The sequence below is a fragment of the Pungitius pungitius genome, chromosome 14 (genome assembly GCF_949316345.1).
Source record: "Pungitius pungitius chromosome 14, fPunPun2.1, whole genome shotgun sequence".
NCBI lineage: Eukaryota > Metazoa > Chordata > Actinopteri > Perciformes > Gasterosteidae > Pungitius > Pungitius pungitius.
In genome coordinates this window covers 16,041,142-16,061,463 of record NC_084913.1, presented here as the reverse complement: position 1 = coordinate 16,061,463, position 20,322 = coordinate 16,041,142, and the positions used below count along the sequence as shown (strand labels likewise).

General features: G+C 46.0%; 1 protein-coding gene across 8 annotated transcripts in view; it reads right to left on the bottom strand.

Annotated features, from left to right (window-relative positions):
* Positions 1-20,322, bottom strand: part of daam2 (dishevelled associated activator of morphogenesis 2) — a 67,222-nt gene that overhangs the window by 5,963 nt on the left and 40,937 nt on the right. For 4 of the 8 annotated variants that reach the window (XM_037485931.2, XM_037485933.2, XM_037485932.2 and 1 more), the window contains exons 4-22: positions 20,125-20,199; positions 16,958-17,052; positions 10,916-11,249; positions 10,242-10,352; positions 9,706-9,809; positions 9,513-9,579; positions 9,282-9,399; positions 9,053-9,191; positions 7,571-7,594; positions 7,121-7,179; positions 6,815-6,999; positions 5,649-5,942; positions 5,436-5,543; positions 4,344-4,373; positions 3,317-3,426; positions 2,650-2,734; positions 2,169-2,275; positions 1,338-1,426; positions 123-291 (exon numbers count right to left, since the gene is read on the bottom strand). In XM_037485931.2, the coding sequence (XP_037341828.2) occupies positions 123-291; positions 1,338-1,426; positions 2,169-2,275; positions 2,650-2,734; positions 3,317-3,426; positions 4,344-4,373; positions 5,436-5,543; positions 5,649-5,942; positions 6,815-6,999; positions 7,121-7,179; positions 7,571-7,594; positions 9,053-9,191; positions 9,282-9,399; positions 9,513-9,579; positions 9,706-9,809; positions 10,242-10,352; positions 10,916-11,249; positions 16,958-17,052; positions 20,125-20,199 (2,303 nt within the window). The remainder of the gene's footprint in view (positions 1-122; positions 292-1,337; positions 1,427-2,168; positions 2,276-2,649; positions 2,735-3,316; positions 3,427-4,343; positions 4,374-5,435; positions 5,544-5,648; positions 5,943-6,814; positions 7,000-7,120; positions 7,180-7,570; positions 7,595-9,052; positions 9,192-9,281; positions 9,400-9,512; positions 9,580-9,705; positions 9,810-10,241; positions 10,353-10,915; positions 11,250-16,957; positions 17,053-20,124; positions 20,200-20,322) is intronic. The other 4 variants (XM_037485934.2, XM_062557150.1, XM_037485935.2 and 1 more) reach the window with 4 other exon arrangements.

Genomic DNA, 20,322 nt, shown 5'->3' with positions numbered 1-20,322 from the left:
TTTTTTAAACCGAGACCCCAAAGAGCACGTTTATGATATCAAGCTTTCTGAGAGAACGGCAGGACGTTTTTCTCTTAACAAACATCAGAGAAAGCGAGTAACCACAGTCCCCCCCGGCCCACCTGTCTATGCTAGACTTGGTGTCAGCGATTTTGTTGAGGCTGGAGATCTTGAAGCCGTAGGCGTTGCCTCTCTGGCCCTTGTTCATGAAGTTGCCGAAGGCCAGCACCACCTCCAGGATCTGAGTCAGCCTCTTGCTCCGGACCACCTCCTTGGATGCGTTCAGGATAGCTGGAGGAAACGGAGTGAGAAGCAGCTGGAGAGATCATATGGGTGATGAATGTTGTGTGTGCCTAGTTCTTCCCTTAACCTTTTGTATTATATAATGGCCTAGTCTTATTCCATTCTATTTCTCCACTCAGCCCCCCCGCCTCATCCATGCAAACACATGGAAAAGTCTCCACTGTACATGGCCCAAAGGCTCTCCATGCTTCCCTTTGTTTCTTACATCCCCCTTGGTGATTAATCAATAACTCCCCGTACTGGGCAGCTCGGTGGGGAAACCCATTACGTCCCTCTGTCCAGCCATAAAGAATCAAGCACACGGAGGAAGACCTCGGTGTGAATGTGAGAAGCGTCAACAGAGCCTGTTGTTATAGCTACAGCTCCCCCTGGCTCCGCTGACAGCGCTCGACTGGGTGCAGCAAGGTCTGGCGAGCTCCTCGCACTTGTCCTGTAAAGAGCTTCGATTGAACATGCTGGGTGGTCTCATCCACAGTACGGGGGAAACTAATACGAACTACAAGGATTTGATTACGGGTATAAAAAGACTCTGGACGCTCTAGCTCACAGGATTATTCCTCTGCCTGCGGTTTCCTTCCAGCGATGTGTGTCAGAAGATACAAACCAGGGCTGAGCTGTGAGGCGTCTGCAGATAAAAGGACGCTGGCGCAGATGATGTGATGTGCTCGTAAAAAATAAAAAAACACCTTCAGGGCAGCGGAGGGCGGTTTTTGGAGAAGCTCTAACTGAAACGGACAGCGTGACGCCTCCGCGAGGACACACCCACGTCTGCAGTGTTTACGGGCGGGAGAGGCCAGCTTTCCAAAGCAGCCTGCGTGGTAACCTGGAGGCGGGCTCCGGAGGAAGGGAAATAGAGCGGAGCCAACGCTCTCGGCCTGCACCATAGGTTCCGCACAACAATGGAGCTCTATGGCCACATCAGGCCTCAGCACACAATACTTGCTATTATCATCGATTTCTTTGTTGCCAAAAAGAAAATAATACCGTCTGCCTTATTGAAGTGCTTTAGTGGCCTCTGATGGGTTTGTCCTTACCTTCAACCTTTGGCTTGGTTTCTGCTAGACGCTCTGCAAACTTCTTCTTGAAGAACAGAGCCTGCAGTCTCTGCTGGTAGTGGTCAATTCTGATGGGGGGAGAAAAGCGATAAAAAAAGAGGAGGAAAGCAGAGAAGGGAATGAGTCACATTTGTATCCAGGGGAATGTAAAGTTGTAAAGTTCAAAAGCTACAAGTCACCCAATCGTACAAAACCCCCCTCTCAGTTTTCACTGGCCTTTTATCATCTAATAGGATCCCATCAAGTTGGAGAGCTGGCAAATAAAATGGGATAAAGTGGCCCAAATGTTCACTGTGGGAGGGAGTTAGAATTTCAAAGACTGACCAAGGATATTAAACTGGGGGAAAAGAAAGGAAACGACTAATTCCTAGATGGATTCCTGCGACCCGGGAGACAAGGTCAAAAGAAGACTAAGTGGACGAGGTTATATTTCTGATTCTGAGAAAGGTGAGAGGTTTCAAACTCTGATGTGACGAGAGTCCCCAATGGAGGCACGAGTACTTTCCACAGCTAAATAATGAATCTATCACATTGTTTGTGAGGCTTGTTCTCGACCTCAGCCTCTCTGTGCTGCTTCAAAAGCTCATTCTCGATCGTACCAGCATGTCGATCATTCTCTAGATTACGGCCAGACAACACTATCCATCGCAAACATCTGTATTACAAAAGCAACAACTGTTTTTAAGAACAGAACTTTTGTGAAACTGATCTTCACCAACGTGTCTCCAGAGTTATCTACATGAACGTGGCATGTGGTTAGCCTGCAGGCATCAGAGCAAAGTGTAGTACAATAAGCGCTGTGCTGTGTACCTGCTCATTTCAAAGAGGAAGCGATCAGCACGCGCCATCCTGTCCAGCTCATGTTTGTGCTCCTCCAACAGATCAATGTCACTTTTCTCCGGGACAAACTTCAGCAGCTGCAAAGATGCAAGGACAGAAATGTGAACGCAGTTCAAGTCTGTGGTGCAAACTAAAATGCATGCTGTCTATTCCTAGTACGGTCAATGCAGCGCTGCATTAAGGCTGCATTCTCTGCACTGTCCATCAGGGGGCGACACCTATGGCTGTTTACATCTCAAGATGGTTATTTCTGCTATTTTACTTATAAATGATTGAAAATGTAATATCTGGGCCAACTCCTGTCTCTTCAAAAAGGTTTGATGTAATTTGCATAAACAACAGAACATCAATGTTTCCTTCCCAATTATTCAAATCCATGCACGTTGTTGTCACCTCTCCCAACTGTAGTTAACTTGATGAGTTGTCGTACATGATCATCCATCAACCTCACCTGCTCAAGCATATCTTTAGCCAGCTCTTCCCTCTCATCCATCTCCAGGATGGCCCTTTTGATCTCTTCATTGCTCATTTTTAACCTGCAGAGGAACAACATTTTCATTTCAGCCCTGGGAGCACAGCCAGCTGTTCTCAGTGCATCTGATTCGTGTTAAGTGTGCCCGGCTTGTGATTTATAACAGCAGTGTTAGTGCTTTCACTAAAGCCTTATGACCAACTGCTGACCCCATTTGGGTGCAGTTTGTACCCTCGGGCCATTTGCTATTGAAATGAGAGCAGTCCAGGGACCATGCTGACCGGAAGCCTATTCATTGATCCCAATTCTCTACAGAGCTTTGGGATCAACGCTGTCAGAAGACACACATATGGTCTCGTTAGGATTTGAATTCATTGCGGGTCAGATGTAGAAAGACTTCATGGAGAATAATAGTACTTGATTGTTTGTCTGCAATAGGACTGGGTTGGCTGTCACTGTGGAGGGTTGTTGGGTTACACCGGCAGATGTCCCGTCTCCAGTACCAGACATAAGGAGCACCTGCTTCAAGCAGAGGTACCGTTTTAAACCTCGGACTCAAAGGTCCCCATGCACCGTGCTCGGAACATCTTCTCACAATTATTACAACGGGCGATCAAAAAGCATGATGTGTGGGCGGGACTTGTACTTTGACAGAAGGATGATGCAGTTCTGCGCGCGTCTGCCGTCGATGACCGACAGCTCTTTGACCTTCCGCGTGCTGACGTATATGTCGTCCATGGAACCCGTCTCCTTCTGCTGGAAGATAAAGACAGACATCCAGATCCACTTTGCAACATGGTTCCATCTATAAGCACATGCAATGCACACATCTGTTCAGAGGAGTTGATGACTTCAAATCCTCTGAGCATTTAATAATGTATTTATGTATAGAATATTTACTGTGCAGCAATAAGCGGAGAGTTGCTGTTTGATCACTGACACCATCATACACTGACCATCCAGCCAGATACAGTAGGCTTTTACAGTGTATCAGCTCCCAGTGGCCATGGTGTATCTCATTAAAGACACAGTCACAAATGGCGCAACATGTCAATAAATAAGTAGGTCCTGTGAGAAGACTTTATTTGACGTGTAACCATTGCAAACCTCTCAGAAGAACAGGAAATGCTGCCTTAAACTCCAGGCGTCAGATAAATAGTTTTAGGAGATTCACGCCGATGTGACATTACCCTCCAACGGGAGAAAGAACCAATGTCTGAGAAAACCGGCCGGTGCTGCGTGTTAAACTAATCCTATTTATGGTGCGAGCCGGTTTCAGCAGTGAGTGTCGAGGTTGACGTGTGTGAAACAGATGTGCCTTGTAAAGAAAGAGTTGTTTTTCCATGCATGTGCTGACCCACGTTGCCTGGCAACACACGGAGGTTGGCATTGGCAAACCCTCTGGGCAGGTTGGGAACGCAGCATCGCCAACTTGAGCACAGCATGCAGACTAAACTCAGCGTGACTGGAGATTAGCACCATCATGTTTTAGAACGTAATGAGTCATCTACAATCTCTGCACAGCACGCAGGAACGCACATCAGTTTGGTGATCATCAACAGCAGCAGCCCTTTTAATTCAGTCTGTACACAGGATCACGTCCATTACTCAGAGCAGCTGATAGAGCATTAGGTGATCAAGGAGATAAAGATGCTGAGGACCTCTTGACTCACCTGCTTGAAGGATTGGTTAGTGAGCAGGTCCTGGCCAGGCAGTCGAGAGAGTGCAGAGACACACACACACACAAAGAAAAATTGAAAACACATGCAGATATGCAGTTCAAGCAGAGGAAAAAAAAAAGTGGTGACTAGAGCAAGGAAGAACTCTGCACGCTACGGGCTGAGGCTGGGAAGCCCTCTGTGAGAACCAAGCGCTAATCAGGGGCTCATGAAGTCCATGTTGAAAGTCTCTTGGTGCAACTTCTATTTTAGTTTCTGTGTTCTTAAGGAGGTCACAGTTGCTAAGATGTGTTCTTCTGATTACATCTACACTTGCTTTGACATGGAAAAACACAAAAATGAAAAATGAAGTGTGGTAAGGAATCCTACAGAGGGCGAATATAAACAGAAGTCCGTTTTGAAAGAAAGGCCAATGACAAGTTAAAAAAAAAAAAAAACGAGCAATTATGCCATGTACAAACATTGCAATGTTGAATTGAATGGAACCTTGTTGTCAAAGCCAGTAAAGCCCCAGCATTTCTATGTGGCTATTATCAAAGGGATCGCTGTTTAACCGTCCGCCGGTGCCAATAAAAAGCTACAGTGGATAAATACATGAATACACACTGTAACCACACTCTGCAAAAGCCTCAAATGACCTTTGGCTCTTCAATAAAAGCCTGAGGAGAGAAATTGTAGCTGTAAGAATGCTATTAAAGAATTCAACACTGGGGATGCCCCAACAGAGCCCAGCAGCGCTCCTCCATTGGGCCTTTGATTTCAACTGGGATCACTAGAAACTCATTGACATTCCACTCAAACCATTTCACGCAGTGACATAAACACATGTTGTAGTGGTTGGTTTGTCCAGAAACATGGCAGCATAACAGGTTCTACAGCAGCCCAGTTGAGATATGAAGGACTGAAAAAAGCAGTGATTTATTTTCTAGGTCATTTCATCCTAATGAAAACATTTTGATGATAACCATATTTTGCTCATAGAGCCCTGAAATGCTCCACACTGGCCCTTTTAATCTCCCAAAAACAAAACGTACCCACACGCACACACTGAACTAACTGCGAGTCAAAGTCTGAAAACATCCAAACCTGCTGTCTCTGATACGCTGAAAACATCTTCTCAATGTCCTTGAGGTCAAGAATCTTGAAGGCCCTCAGGTCGTCAATGTCATTCCAGATGGTGCCGTTGATCACATTCTGAAAAATTATTTTAAGATCATTTTAACGCCACATCTATTAATAATGGACTAATGTTTCACCCGATGCCTGCAGGCCAAGCAGATGTTCTCGTAGTCCTCTCACCTCTCCGAGTTTGGCCCAGTTGAAAGACTTGAGGGGATGAGAAGGCTGAGGGATGGACTTGGAGTGCGTGCTGGCCGCAGAGTTGAATAAAGAGGAAATGGGAGGAGGCGGGGCTCCGAAAATGGGAGGGGCTCCCGGTGGAGGAGGCGGGCCTCCCGGTGGGGGTGGAGGCGGAGGAGGTGGCGGGCAACTGAACGGTAGCGGAGGAGGCGGCGGAGGAAAGCCGCCCGTCATGGGCGGAGCCACCGGGGCGCCAGGAGGAGGAGGGGGAGGCGGGAAAGACACACTGACCCCCTTTGGGTGGACAGAGGGAAATAAAGATGAAGTTACTGTATCAAACATTTGTCCAACATGGTGCACAATAACAAAAGCAGCAAATACCAGAAAGGTTTTTGATGAAATGCTCGATTGGTAAATTGCTCCAATGCATAAGCTAGCTAACGTAAGCTAACCTCATTGAGCTAATGTGCCTCTGTTTAAATAGCTGTGGAGCTGTTGGGAGGCGAGATACACGATTTCCTTGTTCCATTGTTGTTTGTAATATTGTTTGTTAGGTTGATTATTCTTTACCGGGATTAGAAAAGTGTTCTTTGTGACGAACAATTGTCCGTAAGAACAACAAACACTACGCCCTAACGGCAGCGTATCACCGACTCAGGGCTGCAGGGTGTCTTAATAAGTCTTATCCAGTAATCGGCGCCTTTCTCCGCCCACTAAACAAAACACGCAAGCGACTTCTCTTTCTATCATGGATCAGCCAAAGTCAAAACAGCATAAACCTGTAACGCGTGATCATTTTGTGTTCACTCAACTGAAAAAAATCCTCTTAGCTGGTCTACCCGGCCTACGTCGCCGCCTGGCTCTGATTACTGCTGCCATTTCACCAGAAGCCATATGCGAGGAAACCCGCATTCTTGTTAACACCTGCTTTTAAGAGGAAAGGCAGAGGCGCGCTTCCACAGGCGGTTCCTGTACGGAATGCATAAGGAGGCCGACTTCACGCATCCCCTCCCATCTCTTTATGGGGTACGCATTTTGCCCTTTTCAGTTCTCGCGACAGGCGCTTTCACCTCAGTGCGCCATGTGGGCACGTAACCTCGCCATGCTTTTAAACAAATACGCAAAAGCGTTAGTACATGAAGCCTTCAGTATTAAAAGCAGCTCACAGAAACGTCATTGATGCGCGAGGAGAGGTCAAGGACCTGCTCCCTGGCTGAGCGCAGCTCCACTCCCTCCCGCTGGAGTTTGTCCTTCATCTTGTTCAAGGTCTTCATCATATCCTCCTTCTCCTGGGTCTTTGTGTCACACTCGCGCTCTTTCCGCTCTAGTTTACCCAGCAGCTCGAGGTGATCTGCAGGGGACACGATGTAAACAACGTTGATTAGAACAATGACATTCAAAGATTCTTTAGTCGTTTAGGATGCACAATGACTTTTCATGATGCAGAGGGCAGTGAGTGTAGTGGGTCTTACCTTTCCTGAACTTCTCTGCCTGGTCTCGCCATTGCTTCACCTCGTTCTCGTTGACCAACCTGTGGTGCAGGAGGACAGCAGTGAGCACAGCCTCAATAGAAAAACTACAAAAACTCTTGCATGTAGGGTTCGACTGCAGCTCAATTAAGTCAAGGCAGGACATCTAGAGGAAATTCAAGTGTCAATCTTTCCTTTTTTGTGTGAGGCATCATGACTGGCTGGATGCAGTTTTCCCCTTTGCTGCATGACACACTGTTAGTGCTAACAGAAGTACTGCAGGGCCACAATGAGTTCAATTCAGGTATAGCGGGGGTTACGCTGATGTTCAGATATAAATGTTGGACCAACAGATATTAGAGATGAGTCGAGTGAAGCTGCACAAGGTCAAAAAGAGGCGAATGAAGGGAGATTTGCAAATATGATCAAATGGTGATTTGAAAAGTGAAAAACCTTGAAGATTGGTGGAAGCCGTGGCTGGAGTTGAAGAGAATAGACACGTTTGAGAGTATCACACATTGCAAGACATGAGAGTGTTGAGATACGACCGCCAAACAAGCGTTTACAGTTTGCCCTTAAATGCTGGTAATCAATGCATACAAAGCAATATAAAAGCACATTAACGCACAGAAACCTGTCGGTGGTCAAAACCTACCTCGATCCAAAAAACATTCCAAAAAGAAGAAGAGACAATTGCTTTATTGTTCCCAGGTGAAATCGATAACCTTTAGGCAGTTGTCGGGGAATTTGATCTGCAGCAGAGTGTTCATTTTGTGGCTGGGCACCTGCGGGTATCGTCATGGTGACTGCAGATGATGGATGGCTTTGCCTCCCAGTTGTTTTAACTCTCCTCCCCCTGGCCGCGGACTGACACTCGCTGACAATTGGGAATTCTGAGCTCTATGCAAATCTTTCCAGAAGTCATTTACTCCAGAATACTTTATGTCAACACGCCGAGGCTTTGGCTGTCACGTAAAGCGGATGGATGGACAACGCACAGTAATGGACGCCCGGGGCTCAAGTTCAGTTCAGAGAATTGCGCTCGAGTGAGCTGATCGCAAACACAGTAGAGGCTGACTTACTGGGGGCGGCGAGGTTTACCACGCCGCATGCTTTATGGGGCTCTCACCCGCACTGAGACTAAACCCACTCGGCACTGATGTGAAGCCTCCCTTAGGGAAGGGGAAGACAGAGTGTCCGAAAGATCAAATGAAAACTGTTGAGAGTAATCAAGGCCTTTTTTATTCAGTGAAGCCTAAACAAAAAAAAAAAAAACAATTTCAATGTGAACAGAAGGCATCTACTCCCAATTCATAATGCTAAAATGGTTATTTCTCCCAGTGGTCTTCTTGGCCCCACCTGAACATGGCTGACTTGGCCGGCCTGCCTCGCTTAATGCGATTAGAGCCCTTTTTCCTTTTGATCTGCAGCTTCCGCCTTCATGCCAATTCACCCTTGGAGTGTGGCTCCCCTCCGATCCTACCCATAACCCCCCCCCCCCCCCCCCCTGCCACCAGCTTCACTTTACCTCACCATGCAAACACATTCTCCACTGACATTGCTGTAGCAATAACTTTGTGTGAATTCTTTTTAGCTGTAAACGTTTCCTCAAATCAAAGCGCGGATGCTTCCGTCTTTCCAGCTACGCCCCAAAGCACTCTGACATGAAGCACGATGACTCTTGATCTCTGATCTTCGTCATGAGGGATGCATTGACCACAAGGATTTTGCAGAAATTACAGCAGCAGTTTGCAGCTTCGTAGAATAAGAGGCTTGTAAAAAAAGACAAGGAGCACTCATTGAAGGATGGAAGAATTACAGTAACTCCATATGGAGGCCACTGGTAATCGGCTTTAGATTCAGGTAAAGTGTTTGCATTATTCCTGATGTCTGGTCACATTGATGCGAGTTGAGGACGGCGAGATCTCCACTTACATGCGAACAATGTTCTTGACGCTGAAGTTGTCCAGGGGGGCGGCGTCTGGGTCCTCTCCCTTGTCATCCTGGAGGACCAACTGCTGGAGGATCCGGTCTAAGAGCTGCCAGTGCTGCATGCTCCCCCCGCCTCGTTTATCTGTGTAATGTTTGTAGGGACCGTTATTCATTGTCGTGGGATTTGAGCCTAGTGGAAGGAGGTCCAGAAGGACTGCCTGTGGGTACGTACAGGGCATCTGCAGGCAGTGCTGCAGGATGGAGATGAGGTTGGGGTAGGCGTCTGTGAGGCTCAGCTTCTTCTTGATCAGCTCAAACATGGCACCGGCACTCTTAGTATCTACGTGGTTCTACCATGAAACATTTAAATAGTATTCAAATCACTCAATCAAGAAAAAACAAGAGATTTCTTTTTGTGTCTCAGGAGTAAACGGACTCTTTGGTGGACGTTTAATTTACTCACCGTGTCAAACCTTTTGGCCAATTCGGAGTCATCCTCATTTCGCACCATCTCAAAGAAGTCCAAATGTCTGGACCAATAGAAATAACACCGTCAGCGTGGACAAATCACATCTCAACAAAACACAAGTATCTTTTTGTTTCTTAAGCGGATGAACACTTATTGGTTACTGGTTGCCCTTCAGCGCCTCACTCACCTATCCAGAGTGGCGTTCTCGTGCTCCCGGAGCTTGTCGATGACCGGCTGGATGCCCAACATCAGGAACTCATACCGGAGGTGGAGGCGGAACTCAAGGTTGTCCTGGAAACATGGAAGAACCAATCAATGGTAGAGGACTTCACAAGTGGTGATAATGGATCATCTTTAAGGATCTAGCAAGAGCTCGGGAATCTGAACTCATCATTCCTAAAAACATTTTGAGCCCTCATGTATTCGGAGGGAGATTGGGATTTACAAATATACGTTCTTAATGCTCACTGTTGCATCTACTGAAAAAACATGGTATCAATTTTCTCATCAAACTCTCCTGCTAGAAAGAGAATAGGTGTTACTCCTTTAAATTCCCATATTGAAAAAAAAGTGAGATTTCCAAATCAAAGTATCTCAATGCATCCAATAACAGACTTGAGATTTTTCAGCAAATATGCCTGGTTAACAATAACATGCCAGCCAGGACTTTTCTTCCTGATGCTTGATAGGTGTGTGTGTGTGTGTGTGTGTGTGTGTGCTGACCTCCCCGGCTCCGGCGTTGAGCACAGCGTTGATAAAGGACATGATGGCAGTCTTCAAGTTGACCTCGTCTCTGTAGCGGCCCGTGCTTTTGTCCAGCTCATTCAGCAGGGTCTGTGGGTTAGTCAGCGTGTGTCAAGTGTGTTTCTGATTAAACTGAAATATTGACTGCTTACTGGGTGTGCAGAGACGCAGAAAGAAACACGGCACGGAGATCCTGAATTAGCGCTCTAACACCATGCTGAGGGGAATCAGGTTGCACCCCCCGTGTCCCCCCCCTGACCCCTGACATACGTCTGTGGCTTGATCACAACTCAACATTTGAAAAAAGGCCTCATGAATTGGGATTCCGTGATCTCCTGTGGTGTTCGAGACTTGGCTTGTTGACACAGTCCTGCTAGTCACTAAAGTGCTACACATGCCCTGACCTCCATAACTCTGGATGTCCTCACCTGCCTCCAATATGCTCCAAGTGTTGACCTAAGGACAACCATCTGAGGCTGTTAAAGCACTAGTCTCAGACTTATTAAAGTGACCACAGCTGGATTTATTTCTACATTCCTTACTGATATATTACATCTGCCCGGTGCCTCCTTAAACCATGTAGGCTTCAACCACAACACTTGGTAGATGGTACAGCGACCCGACAGCACCATCCTGGCTCCCCCCCCCCTCACCTGAAAGCGGGTCCTCTCTGCAGCGTACTTCTGGTAGTGCGCCATGGCCTGCAGCACCTTCTTGTGCCCGTCGGGGACCAGGCACACGGCCCCCAGGATCTCCAGCACAGCCACCTTGGTCTTGATGTTCTCCGTCCGCAGGCTCTGCGAGATGGTGTTGATGCTCTGCGGGTGGGCGAGGACGTGGGCTCGGCCCTGCGAGTTGTTCATCAGCGCCTTGATGCAGCCGATGACGGAGGTGTGGACGCGGCTCTCGGACGTCTCGTAGTCCATGCTGCGCAGGAAGTTGAGGAGGCAGGTGAGGCCGTCGAGCTCGATGAAGCGCGTGACGAACCTGGGGAAGGGGACGGTGAGGACAGAGTCGGACTCCGTATCCAAAGTACAGTTTAAAGGAACATGTGGTTAAATCCGTGCAGCTGTTTTAAAGAGCAAATGACATTTCACTTTAAAGCAATAAGGTACGAGAAGCTGTACTTTATCGTCCAATAGTGTAACAGTTCGAGGCCTTTGTTAGAAAACCCTTGAACAGTTAGATTATTGAAGATAAAGTACAGCCTCAAGTACTTTATTGCTTTTATAACACAGTTCCCAAAAAAATTATAAATAGTAAGTAAATAGCTGCCTTTCAGCAAAAAATAGTTGTAGCCACCAAATGTTGTGTATCTCATTGCAGTAGTGTAGAAAAAAAACAGTCCCCATTTGTGCATGTAGACAGCATTGGGTCCCGCACCATTCATTCATTCATTCACATCGCTCAGGACATGTACATTATCGCTCAATAATGCAGCCCTCACTCTCATTTCATCTACCCATATTGTAATGAAGCATATGTGCATTCACACTGTGGCTGGAGTAGTAAAAACATTCTACAGATTAAATTGTCCCTCTCAACATCCCACGACTCAAGGGGACATCTTCAGTTCACTTCTTTTTTCAGATCAGCATACTAAAAACAAAGTACAAATGCATGTATATCATGAGGAAGAACTGATGAATCGTCACCTTTGATGGCAGGGAGGAGACCCAATAGAAGTTTGGCCTACACTATCCTAAACTGACCCAGCTGGGTTTCTAGCAACCTGCAAACTGTGAAAATAAGACAACCCAGGCTGCCTGGGTGAGGTTGCCCCCCTACCTATTTCACATGCAGGCTCACGAAACCCAAGTGGATATCCTGAATGTTCCCTCAATGGGCCATCCGTCAAACCTCCCACCTTCTTTTTGTATCGCACAATCTTTTTAACCATGATGACAAAGGCACTCCTGAGCCACTCATCTCCCATGAGGAGGACTTCGGCTTAGAGGGAAGAATAGGTGTGAGGGCTCCTTTTGAAGTGCTGCCAAACCAGAAAAACATATTCATAGCTCACACCGCCACAAGACCACGTCCTCCGGTCTGCTAACGAAACAAGTCCTCATTAGCAGCATGTAAACACGGAGGGATGCACCGTGGCTCCTAAACGACCGTCCCACGAGTCACATTCCTGATGTGCTTCAGACAAACGGAGGCTTGTGTTGGGAGCGAGGGAGGCAGTGGACAGGGGACGGTGGGAGAAGAGGGACGGAGGACAGCTAGCAGAAGAGTTGTTGCTACTCATTGGACACATTGTTTTGATGTCAGGAGCTCCATCGCCCCCTTTCCACCGCTGCATTGGCAAAGAGCAGACTAAAGAACTATTTAAATCATCCAACTATTACCCCATACTCACAATCAGTCCGTTTCCAGCACACATGATGTGTGCGCTCAGACAACCTGAGAACACACGAGCTTTCTGCAGACAACGGGCCTCTCGTTTCAGCCCTCGGCCTCCACTTGACACCAAGCCGACAAACACATCCACGCCGTCGGGTACGACTTGATTCAGACGCAGCACGGTGTGACACACGCACACACACACACACACACACACACACACACACACCCCCCAAGCGCGCACGCACACATTGTGATTCTGATTGTGTGCCAGAAACGCATGAACACACCACCACAACCCTGTGCATGTACATGTTAGGTGAAGTAGTAGCAGGATATATGCATACATGCACATCATTCCTCCCCCCCCCCCCAGAACGCAGAGACTACTCTCTCTCCATCTTTCATCTTCGCTGCATACAGCACTTGCATCAAAGGTTCCCAAACCCTCTCCGCTGACATGCACTCGAGTGGGGACATTTTTCCCTTTTTTATTTTGCGGAACAACCGCTGCATACTTGAAACAAAAGAAAGAGCCAAAGCTGGGTTCAAGGAGACGGCTCAACAACTGCTGCATTGGATATGAGCTCAGGAGCAGCTCAACAGCAACGCTTAGAACGTGGAATGTGACGGGACTCAACGAAATTGACAGTGTGTGTCGAGTCAAGGGGGCGGTCAAAGGTACCATAAGGTCAAATGAAAGACAGGAACATGTATCAAAATGCTGCACCTTTACAAACACATACAGGCGCACACTTACACACCCAAGCCTAGACATTTAACATTAACACCCACTCACCTCACACAAGGGCACACACATATATCTTGTTCTACTATAAAAAGGGGCCACAGTGGAAGTGTGCGTTGGTTCTTCAAAAGGTGCCGCTTCAAACCATCTGACTGAGGTTACTGTGGAGCTTGAAGGACAGGTCACATGGTATCGCAGCTCTCACTCAAATAGATTTAGACTCAATGAGAGGCCCAGCGTATGGAGGTGGTAACACGAAGGGCCAGAGAAAGGGCAACACACACACACACACACACACGCACACACACACACCAATAAAAAGTAGAAGCCAAGGTGCACATCTGTGTGTAATATGTCATGGCAGGAAGGAAAGGGCTCCTATGGAGTTGTTTATTGTTAAATCTACAGCCTACGTGTGTGTAACTCAGAGACGTGTAACACAAAGTCTCTTTATTTAATGAGACGCTAAAATATAGAAAATAACCAGACAGTCACGATCAGTGAAAGTAACAAATTACATTTACCCTCGTCACAACAAAAGCGTATAGACATTTCATCACAGAAATGACAGAGATTGAGGAGCGTTGTAGCTTAAAGACACAAAGATGTTCATGCTCCTCGGCACGGACAGAAACATCAGCGCAGATGTGCAATAAATGAACAGGTCGGAAATATCTGGAGGACAAATTGAGACACACACCAGACTGCATGCTAGAGTTAAGATCCACACACACACACACACACACACACACACACACAGTGATGCTTGGAGCTCCATTAGACAGCTGGTAAACAAAGCAACAACTGCAGGAACCCAACGAGATACGCTGCTAATTCACGCGTGACAATGGGCCAATTTAGAAATGTTGCAGTTGTTTGGCTGTTTAGAAAGAATCACATTCATATCTGGGTAATTACATTGGTCTAAGAACTGGAACTAACTGCTTGTCTCACTGGGTTTGAGTCGAGCTGTTCTAGAAGAATCCAACCCTTCAATAGACCAAAGTCACTAGTTCTGGGAGGGGAAATGACTTAATTATTAATGAAGTGGCTGGCTGGCTTCTGAAGGGAGAACAGACCGGTACGACAGCTTCTGTTCCTTGCTGGAATCGGTTGTGTCACAGCAGAAGAGCTCGGTGAAAATATTCTAAATATAGCATTCACTTAAACTGCTTTTGATTTATTCAAGTGTCTAAAATAGTTTTGCTGCTGCCCCCCTTCCACAATGGCACAAAGCTTAGCTCTAATATCTGTGCTTCTACCTGCCGACCACCACCCACTGCAGGGGACTCTGGATGAGTAACCCATGCAACCCGATACAAAGGAAGCTTGTTTGGTATCATTTAAATGGAGAAAATACAAAGTGTCTCAAATAGTCACACTTACATGATCTGCAGAGGACAGTAATACAGCAGCTATTTATAAGACTTATCATTCCAATCATATGTGTCCTATCGGACTTTCCACTGAAACCAGCGGCCTGCTGTGACCCAAAGCGGCGCCATGAGAGGGGACTTAAACTTCAAGCTTTCAATTGGGGGCCTCCAGCACAGGATGACATGATGAAGATAATATTTCAGCTTTAAAAGATATTTTCTGCCAATTAATATCCGATTCCACATACTAGTGAATGCAGAACAGAGTGCATGAAGCAAACCTTTTCATTTCGATGTGAGTGAGAGGCATGATGACCAATGTGCTGCTGCTGTGCCGTGGCCCCGTGGTGCATGCGGAGGGGACCTCTTCACCACCATGAGATGCCACAGGGAAGGGGGCCAAGCGGCCATTTCAGTCAGCCATTCAAAAGGCATGGAGAATTAAAAGGTGGCCCAACCTTTTGACTGTGGGCCATATACATAAAAGACACAAAGAGGCAAACAGGTGTGAATGTGGAGCTTTCACCCCGCTACACACTGAAGACCACTCCCTTCCACCAGTATCTCAGACGGTTTCTGGAGGAATGGGCCACTGCCAGATACAAAAGACCTTCCATCTGAACATGCTTCTCTCTGCTATTCTACTTTTCTCCCTTTATTTTGCAGCCTTGAGCCGGGCTACAAGGACATCTTTTTTAAGACCAGAAAAATTACGTATACCATGCAGAATTAAATCTCCGTCAAAATAACATTACAGTTGTTCATTGGCCTGGCCACATATTACAATATATACTAAAGTATATCATCTAAATACAGTCTACAACCTGGTTATTGACATCACATGCAAGATGTGAATGATGTGTTGTATTAAGATGTAACAGAACAGGACGAAATGATGGACAGGTCGTAAATGTAAGCTGCATAGTAGTTTATTCTGAAACGTAGGCTGCAGCTAGCTCACCTGCTATAGTCTACTCCAGACATACGGTGTACACACAGGGACGCATAATGACACATATTAGGGAGCCACAAAGCGGGACACTATAACACCGCCCAGCCTGTTCCCCCCCCGAACGGCCATAATCTGTGGGACACACCTGCTCCCCACGTCACATCGGCTGGCTAATGAGCAATAACTCACTCCGAACAGCTGGGGGTGTGCAGGTGGATAACTGGACGCTGGAGATTGAGTCGTTAGGTTCACTTGAACACGATGCACGGAGAAAACGAGCCAGAGAGACACACAAAGCAGCAAAGCCAAGCAGCCTCCTCGTGCCATAAAATACACATATTCTAATGTTCTTTCTAGATAAAAAATGGCTGTGATAGTCAGTTCCAAGTTTATTTATTAGTCTCCATTTGGAACCAACTAGATTGAATAGTAATTTTTACGTTAATGTTTTTCACCAATAAAAAGCAGTTGTGCCATGTAATTGACCTTGCTGTTTGATGTCAAACATACATCTGCGTATTCCGGCACTCATGTGGCCGTTAGTTGAAATCGCCGGCCAAAGGAGAGCCTCATGGCCCATTAGTTGACCGTTGCAATAAGAAAACTCTTTACTTGCCACCATAAGGGGCTTATAAAAGGGTTACGTTAAAATACCACATGGATACACAGGAAGCTATTTCTCCTGCTAAACTAATCAAATGTTGATAATGATATTTGTTAACCTGATGAAGACGTACAGCTCTGGGATGTAATTAAGAGGCTGTATAAACTCATCCAATCCAAGATCAGTTCAAGGATCAAATAACTGTGACAATTATCACAAGAAACAGATGCAAATTAATATTTTAAAAGAGAAACACACACACACACACACACACGACCCAGACATGACCCAGACTCTTTCTCTGGCACATAAGGTCCATAAATAAATCTATAAATATAAAACTCAACACCCCCGCTTTGGTCCAGACCACTGCATCAAACAACTTGCACAGCTTGATGGGCGGCTTTAAAGGAGCTGCAGACGGGGAGAGGGAGGCCCATTGTGCTCGGGGGCTGTCCTGTGACCTTGAATACTTCTTTAGGGTGATGGGAGACTGAACAGCAGCTAATGACTATTAAAAAGGGGCAGATTTGTTAAAAAATAATAAAGATTTTTGTGCAGCATTAGCTTGAAAATCTAACTGCAGGAACGCATGAACATGACATAGAAGCAGTGGATGTAGAGCTCTATGCGGGCCGTGGTAGAGAAATATGCAAGAGATTCACTTACCTCATCGGCTGAGTCCGAAGCGCTGTCTTCAGATCCTCCACCACCTTGTTTCTCATTTCCATTTCCTCCTCGTCAAAGGCAAACAGCGTCTGCATCTACACATACACAGAGAAATAAAACTTAGTGTGAAGACTAGACAACAAGTTGTGTCTGTCCTAACTGGACATTATGATTTTCTTTCTTCTTTATCGTACCAAGTAACTGATTATATTATAAGGCCACTCAGTATGCAGAACATGTTCCTACTGGGCCAACGTGTTGATCCCAATTTGGCAGCCATTAAAACACGTTGCCTTTACAAAAGAAAGGGTTTTGCTTGGATTAATCCCAGCATTAAAAGGTAATCAAAGCTTAATTAGTAGCCAGTCTTTGCGGTGTCATCTCTTATGAAGCACTGCATGAAACTATACAACATGTGCAGGCAAGCAGCACTAATCAAGCAAATCATTAGAAAACATGTTATTAAACGCTTGGGACGGCAGTAGTGTTCATTCATTTCTGCATCACTTCAAGGCTTCCTTCAGCAACATCAAAGAGCTGCTGTGCTCCCATTAGTCAGGCCCACAGGGCTTCTGTTTAGCCTCCAACCTCCTTCCCTGCCTCCCCGCCAAGTGCTGCGCTTCAGCAGTGGAGTAAGCTAGTCACAGGGACTGCCCCGTTAACTTGCCTGCAAACTAAATATTGGCTTTTCGAACCTGTAAACCCCTTAAAAGGTAAGGCGTAAAAGGTCAAAGTTACAAATATTTCACAGCAAGACAGGACGCTTTGGATCAGCAGTCCGTCCACAGTTAACTGGAGCGGGACCTCGTGACTGCCTCAGCTTCGGCCCGTCTGTTTAATCTAGAAACAGTGCAGTCAAAACATCCATCGTGTCAATGTAGCCTCTAAGTCCAGATGGTTCACGGACCCCTGTGCCAAGAAGTAAAGGCTCTGGCTCCCGTTTTCTCTGGATGTGTTCATATTGAATAGGAAGTGCCGATGATCTGGTCGCGCTGCAAACCAGTTCACCGTGTCAATGAGTCTCTCCAAGCGCCTCCTTCCTACATCTGCTATTTGTAAGCGCATTGGAAATTGTGGCCAAACATGCACATAAGGATACCATTAAAACCATTTGATAACCAGCAGAAGGTATTTCCCCAAATCCTTATTATTAATCCTTAGAGCCAGAACTATGCCTGCAAGCTAGCCGTCGGTGATTTGTTAACGAGTGAGTGATGAGTGCAGCTCATCAAAACCTTAATTAGGAACATGTGGGTCAATGGTGCGCAAAGTAAAAAAAAGAAAGTAATTGTTCAATATAAATGGACACAAACATTGTTTTAAATAGTCATGCAAATGCTTGAGGCATTAGACCCAATTAGTCTAACAACATGCAGGTTGAAACCAAGCCTTATTATCCTATTGTTCCTTTGTGGCCAACAACAAACAGCGGGAATGTGGATGGGATGATGTGATCGGAAAGTTGAGTAGTATTTACAGTAAGGGTTTGTTAGCAATCACAACTTTTAAAAGTCACTGCTGAGAAATGCAGCTGGTAAACTGCAAATAGACGCCCAAAACAGAAGCTTTGCTACTAGTTTTACAAATGATAAAATAGGGTTGGCCATTTTAAACGTGACTAACAGACCCTCACTATGAAGCTCCGCCAACTAGAGTGGAGCAGAATAGGTATAAGTCGAGTTGCAACCCACCCAGTCGGAAAAGTGAAGCCAACGTGTAATGAGTTCATGTCCAGCAGGGGGCGACTCCTCTGGTTGCAAAAAGAACTCCTCCTTACTGAATTTATTACCTCAGTAAACACCGCAAACATGAGTTAATGGTCTCACTCGCTAGTTTATGGTTAAAACACCCACGTGTCAGGATGCTGTCTAGTGGAGAGAGATGGAAGATTAACGGTATATTTGCAGTATATTTGGTAAAAATAGGAAAGCAGCATGTCTGGCCAAATAGCAGAGGCAGCAGTGGTGGATTTCTAAATCCCTGGCTCACAAATCAGCGCTTTCTCTCGACTATACTTAACATACTGTGCGTGTGCGTGCTGTCTGGGCCTCTAAGAATATGACAGTGTAACTAGTGCTCCAAACTTCAACACATAGCTAGATACCCTTTAGGTACCATTCAGAATGAGCAGATTCTCGATGCCATTTCTTTTTGGCGCTACGAGGTAATGATGACTGACATGAAAGGTAGAACACTGTCTGCCGGATGAATTGCTGGTCGATCAAATTCCTTCTTAATTATCTTATGCCATCCTTAAAAGGCATAGTTTGGCTTTTTTGAAGCATATGAGGTATTTTTCTATTGTTGGTGTAGTAGATGGCGGTCAGCAGTTTGGCCAAACAAATTGTATGGGAGCAGGGTAACGTGCTGCTGTGCATGAGGCAGCAGCACGTTGCATTTAAGGTACCTAAAAACAGATGCTATATTTTGGGTCTTTGCCGGGTCACCTTGCTTTGAGATAGCTAAACAGCCAATGTTTGTGACAAAGTACTGAAGTAATCATCCAGGCTTTCTTTCAGTAGAAATGTTCCTCGCTGTTCACTGGGGTTTCTTATGGTTACGGTGTAACTTTGCTTGGTTTTGATTGAACGATGTCACGAACAACCAAAGAATATTCGTGTTACACATCATACACCTTTTTGTAGGTGTTGTGTTATATGATTTGCTGACCCAAACAGGACATTACTTTGCTCCCATGGGGATGCTCCCGTCTTTTTATCCATTCTCCATCTACTGTAGGTAATGCAATGACAATAAGTACCTCATTCCATTCAACTTCAAAACAGCTTGTGGCCAAATAGGTAGTCACGGTCAGAGGCCTTATAGATCCAATAAGTCACAAAATGGCAGTTGTTTTTTTACAGTCTTCACCGACTGAACTGTTGAGTGTCTAAGCGGCCTGTTTGTCATCACAGTGTGTGTGAATGCCGGAGAAGAGGGGGGGGGGGGCACATGGAAGAATGTGGTCATGCAAAATGAACCAGCAAGCGGCAGAGAGGCGATAAAGAGGGAGCCAAGAGAGTGAATGACTGAGTGAACAGTGACCTCTCGGGAGCAATGGTCATGTGCTCAGTCGGTGAATGACATCGTCGTTGGGGAGATTGAGCTGTGGAGGCTATTTGCTATAAATATGGTTGTTTTAGGATTTTGTTTGACGTTTGACTTACAGCAGCCATGGAGTTGATGCGGTCAATGTAGTAGTCGGGCCAGCTGGTGGCCAGCTTGTTGGGGTCCTCTTGCTCCTGTGGGGGAACACAAAGACTTATTATTATTATTATATTCATATGGTTTCATTAATGCAACAATGTAGAATGATAAGGTAACATTTGTAATCCTGCCTAAAACCAAACATTAGCTGGTTTGGG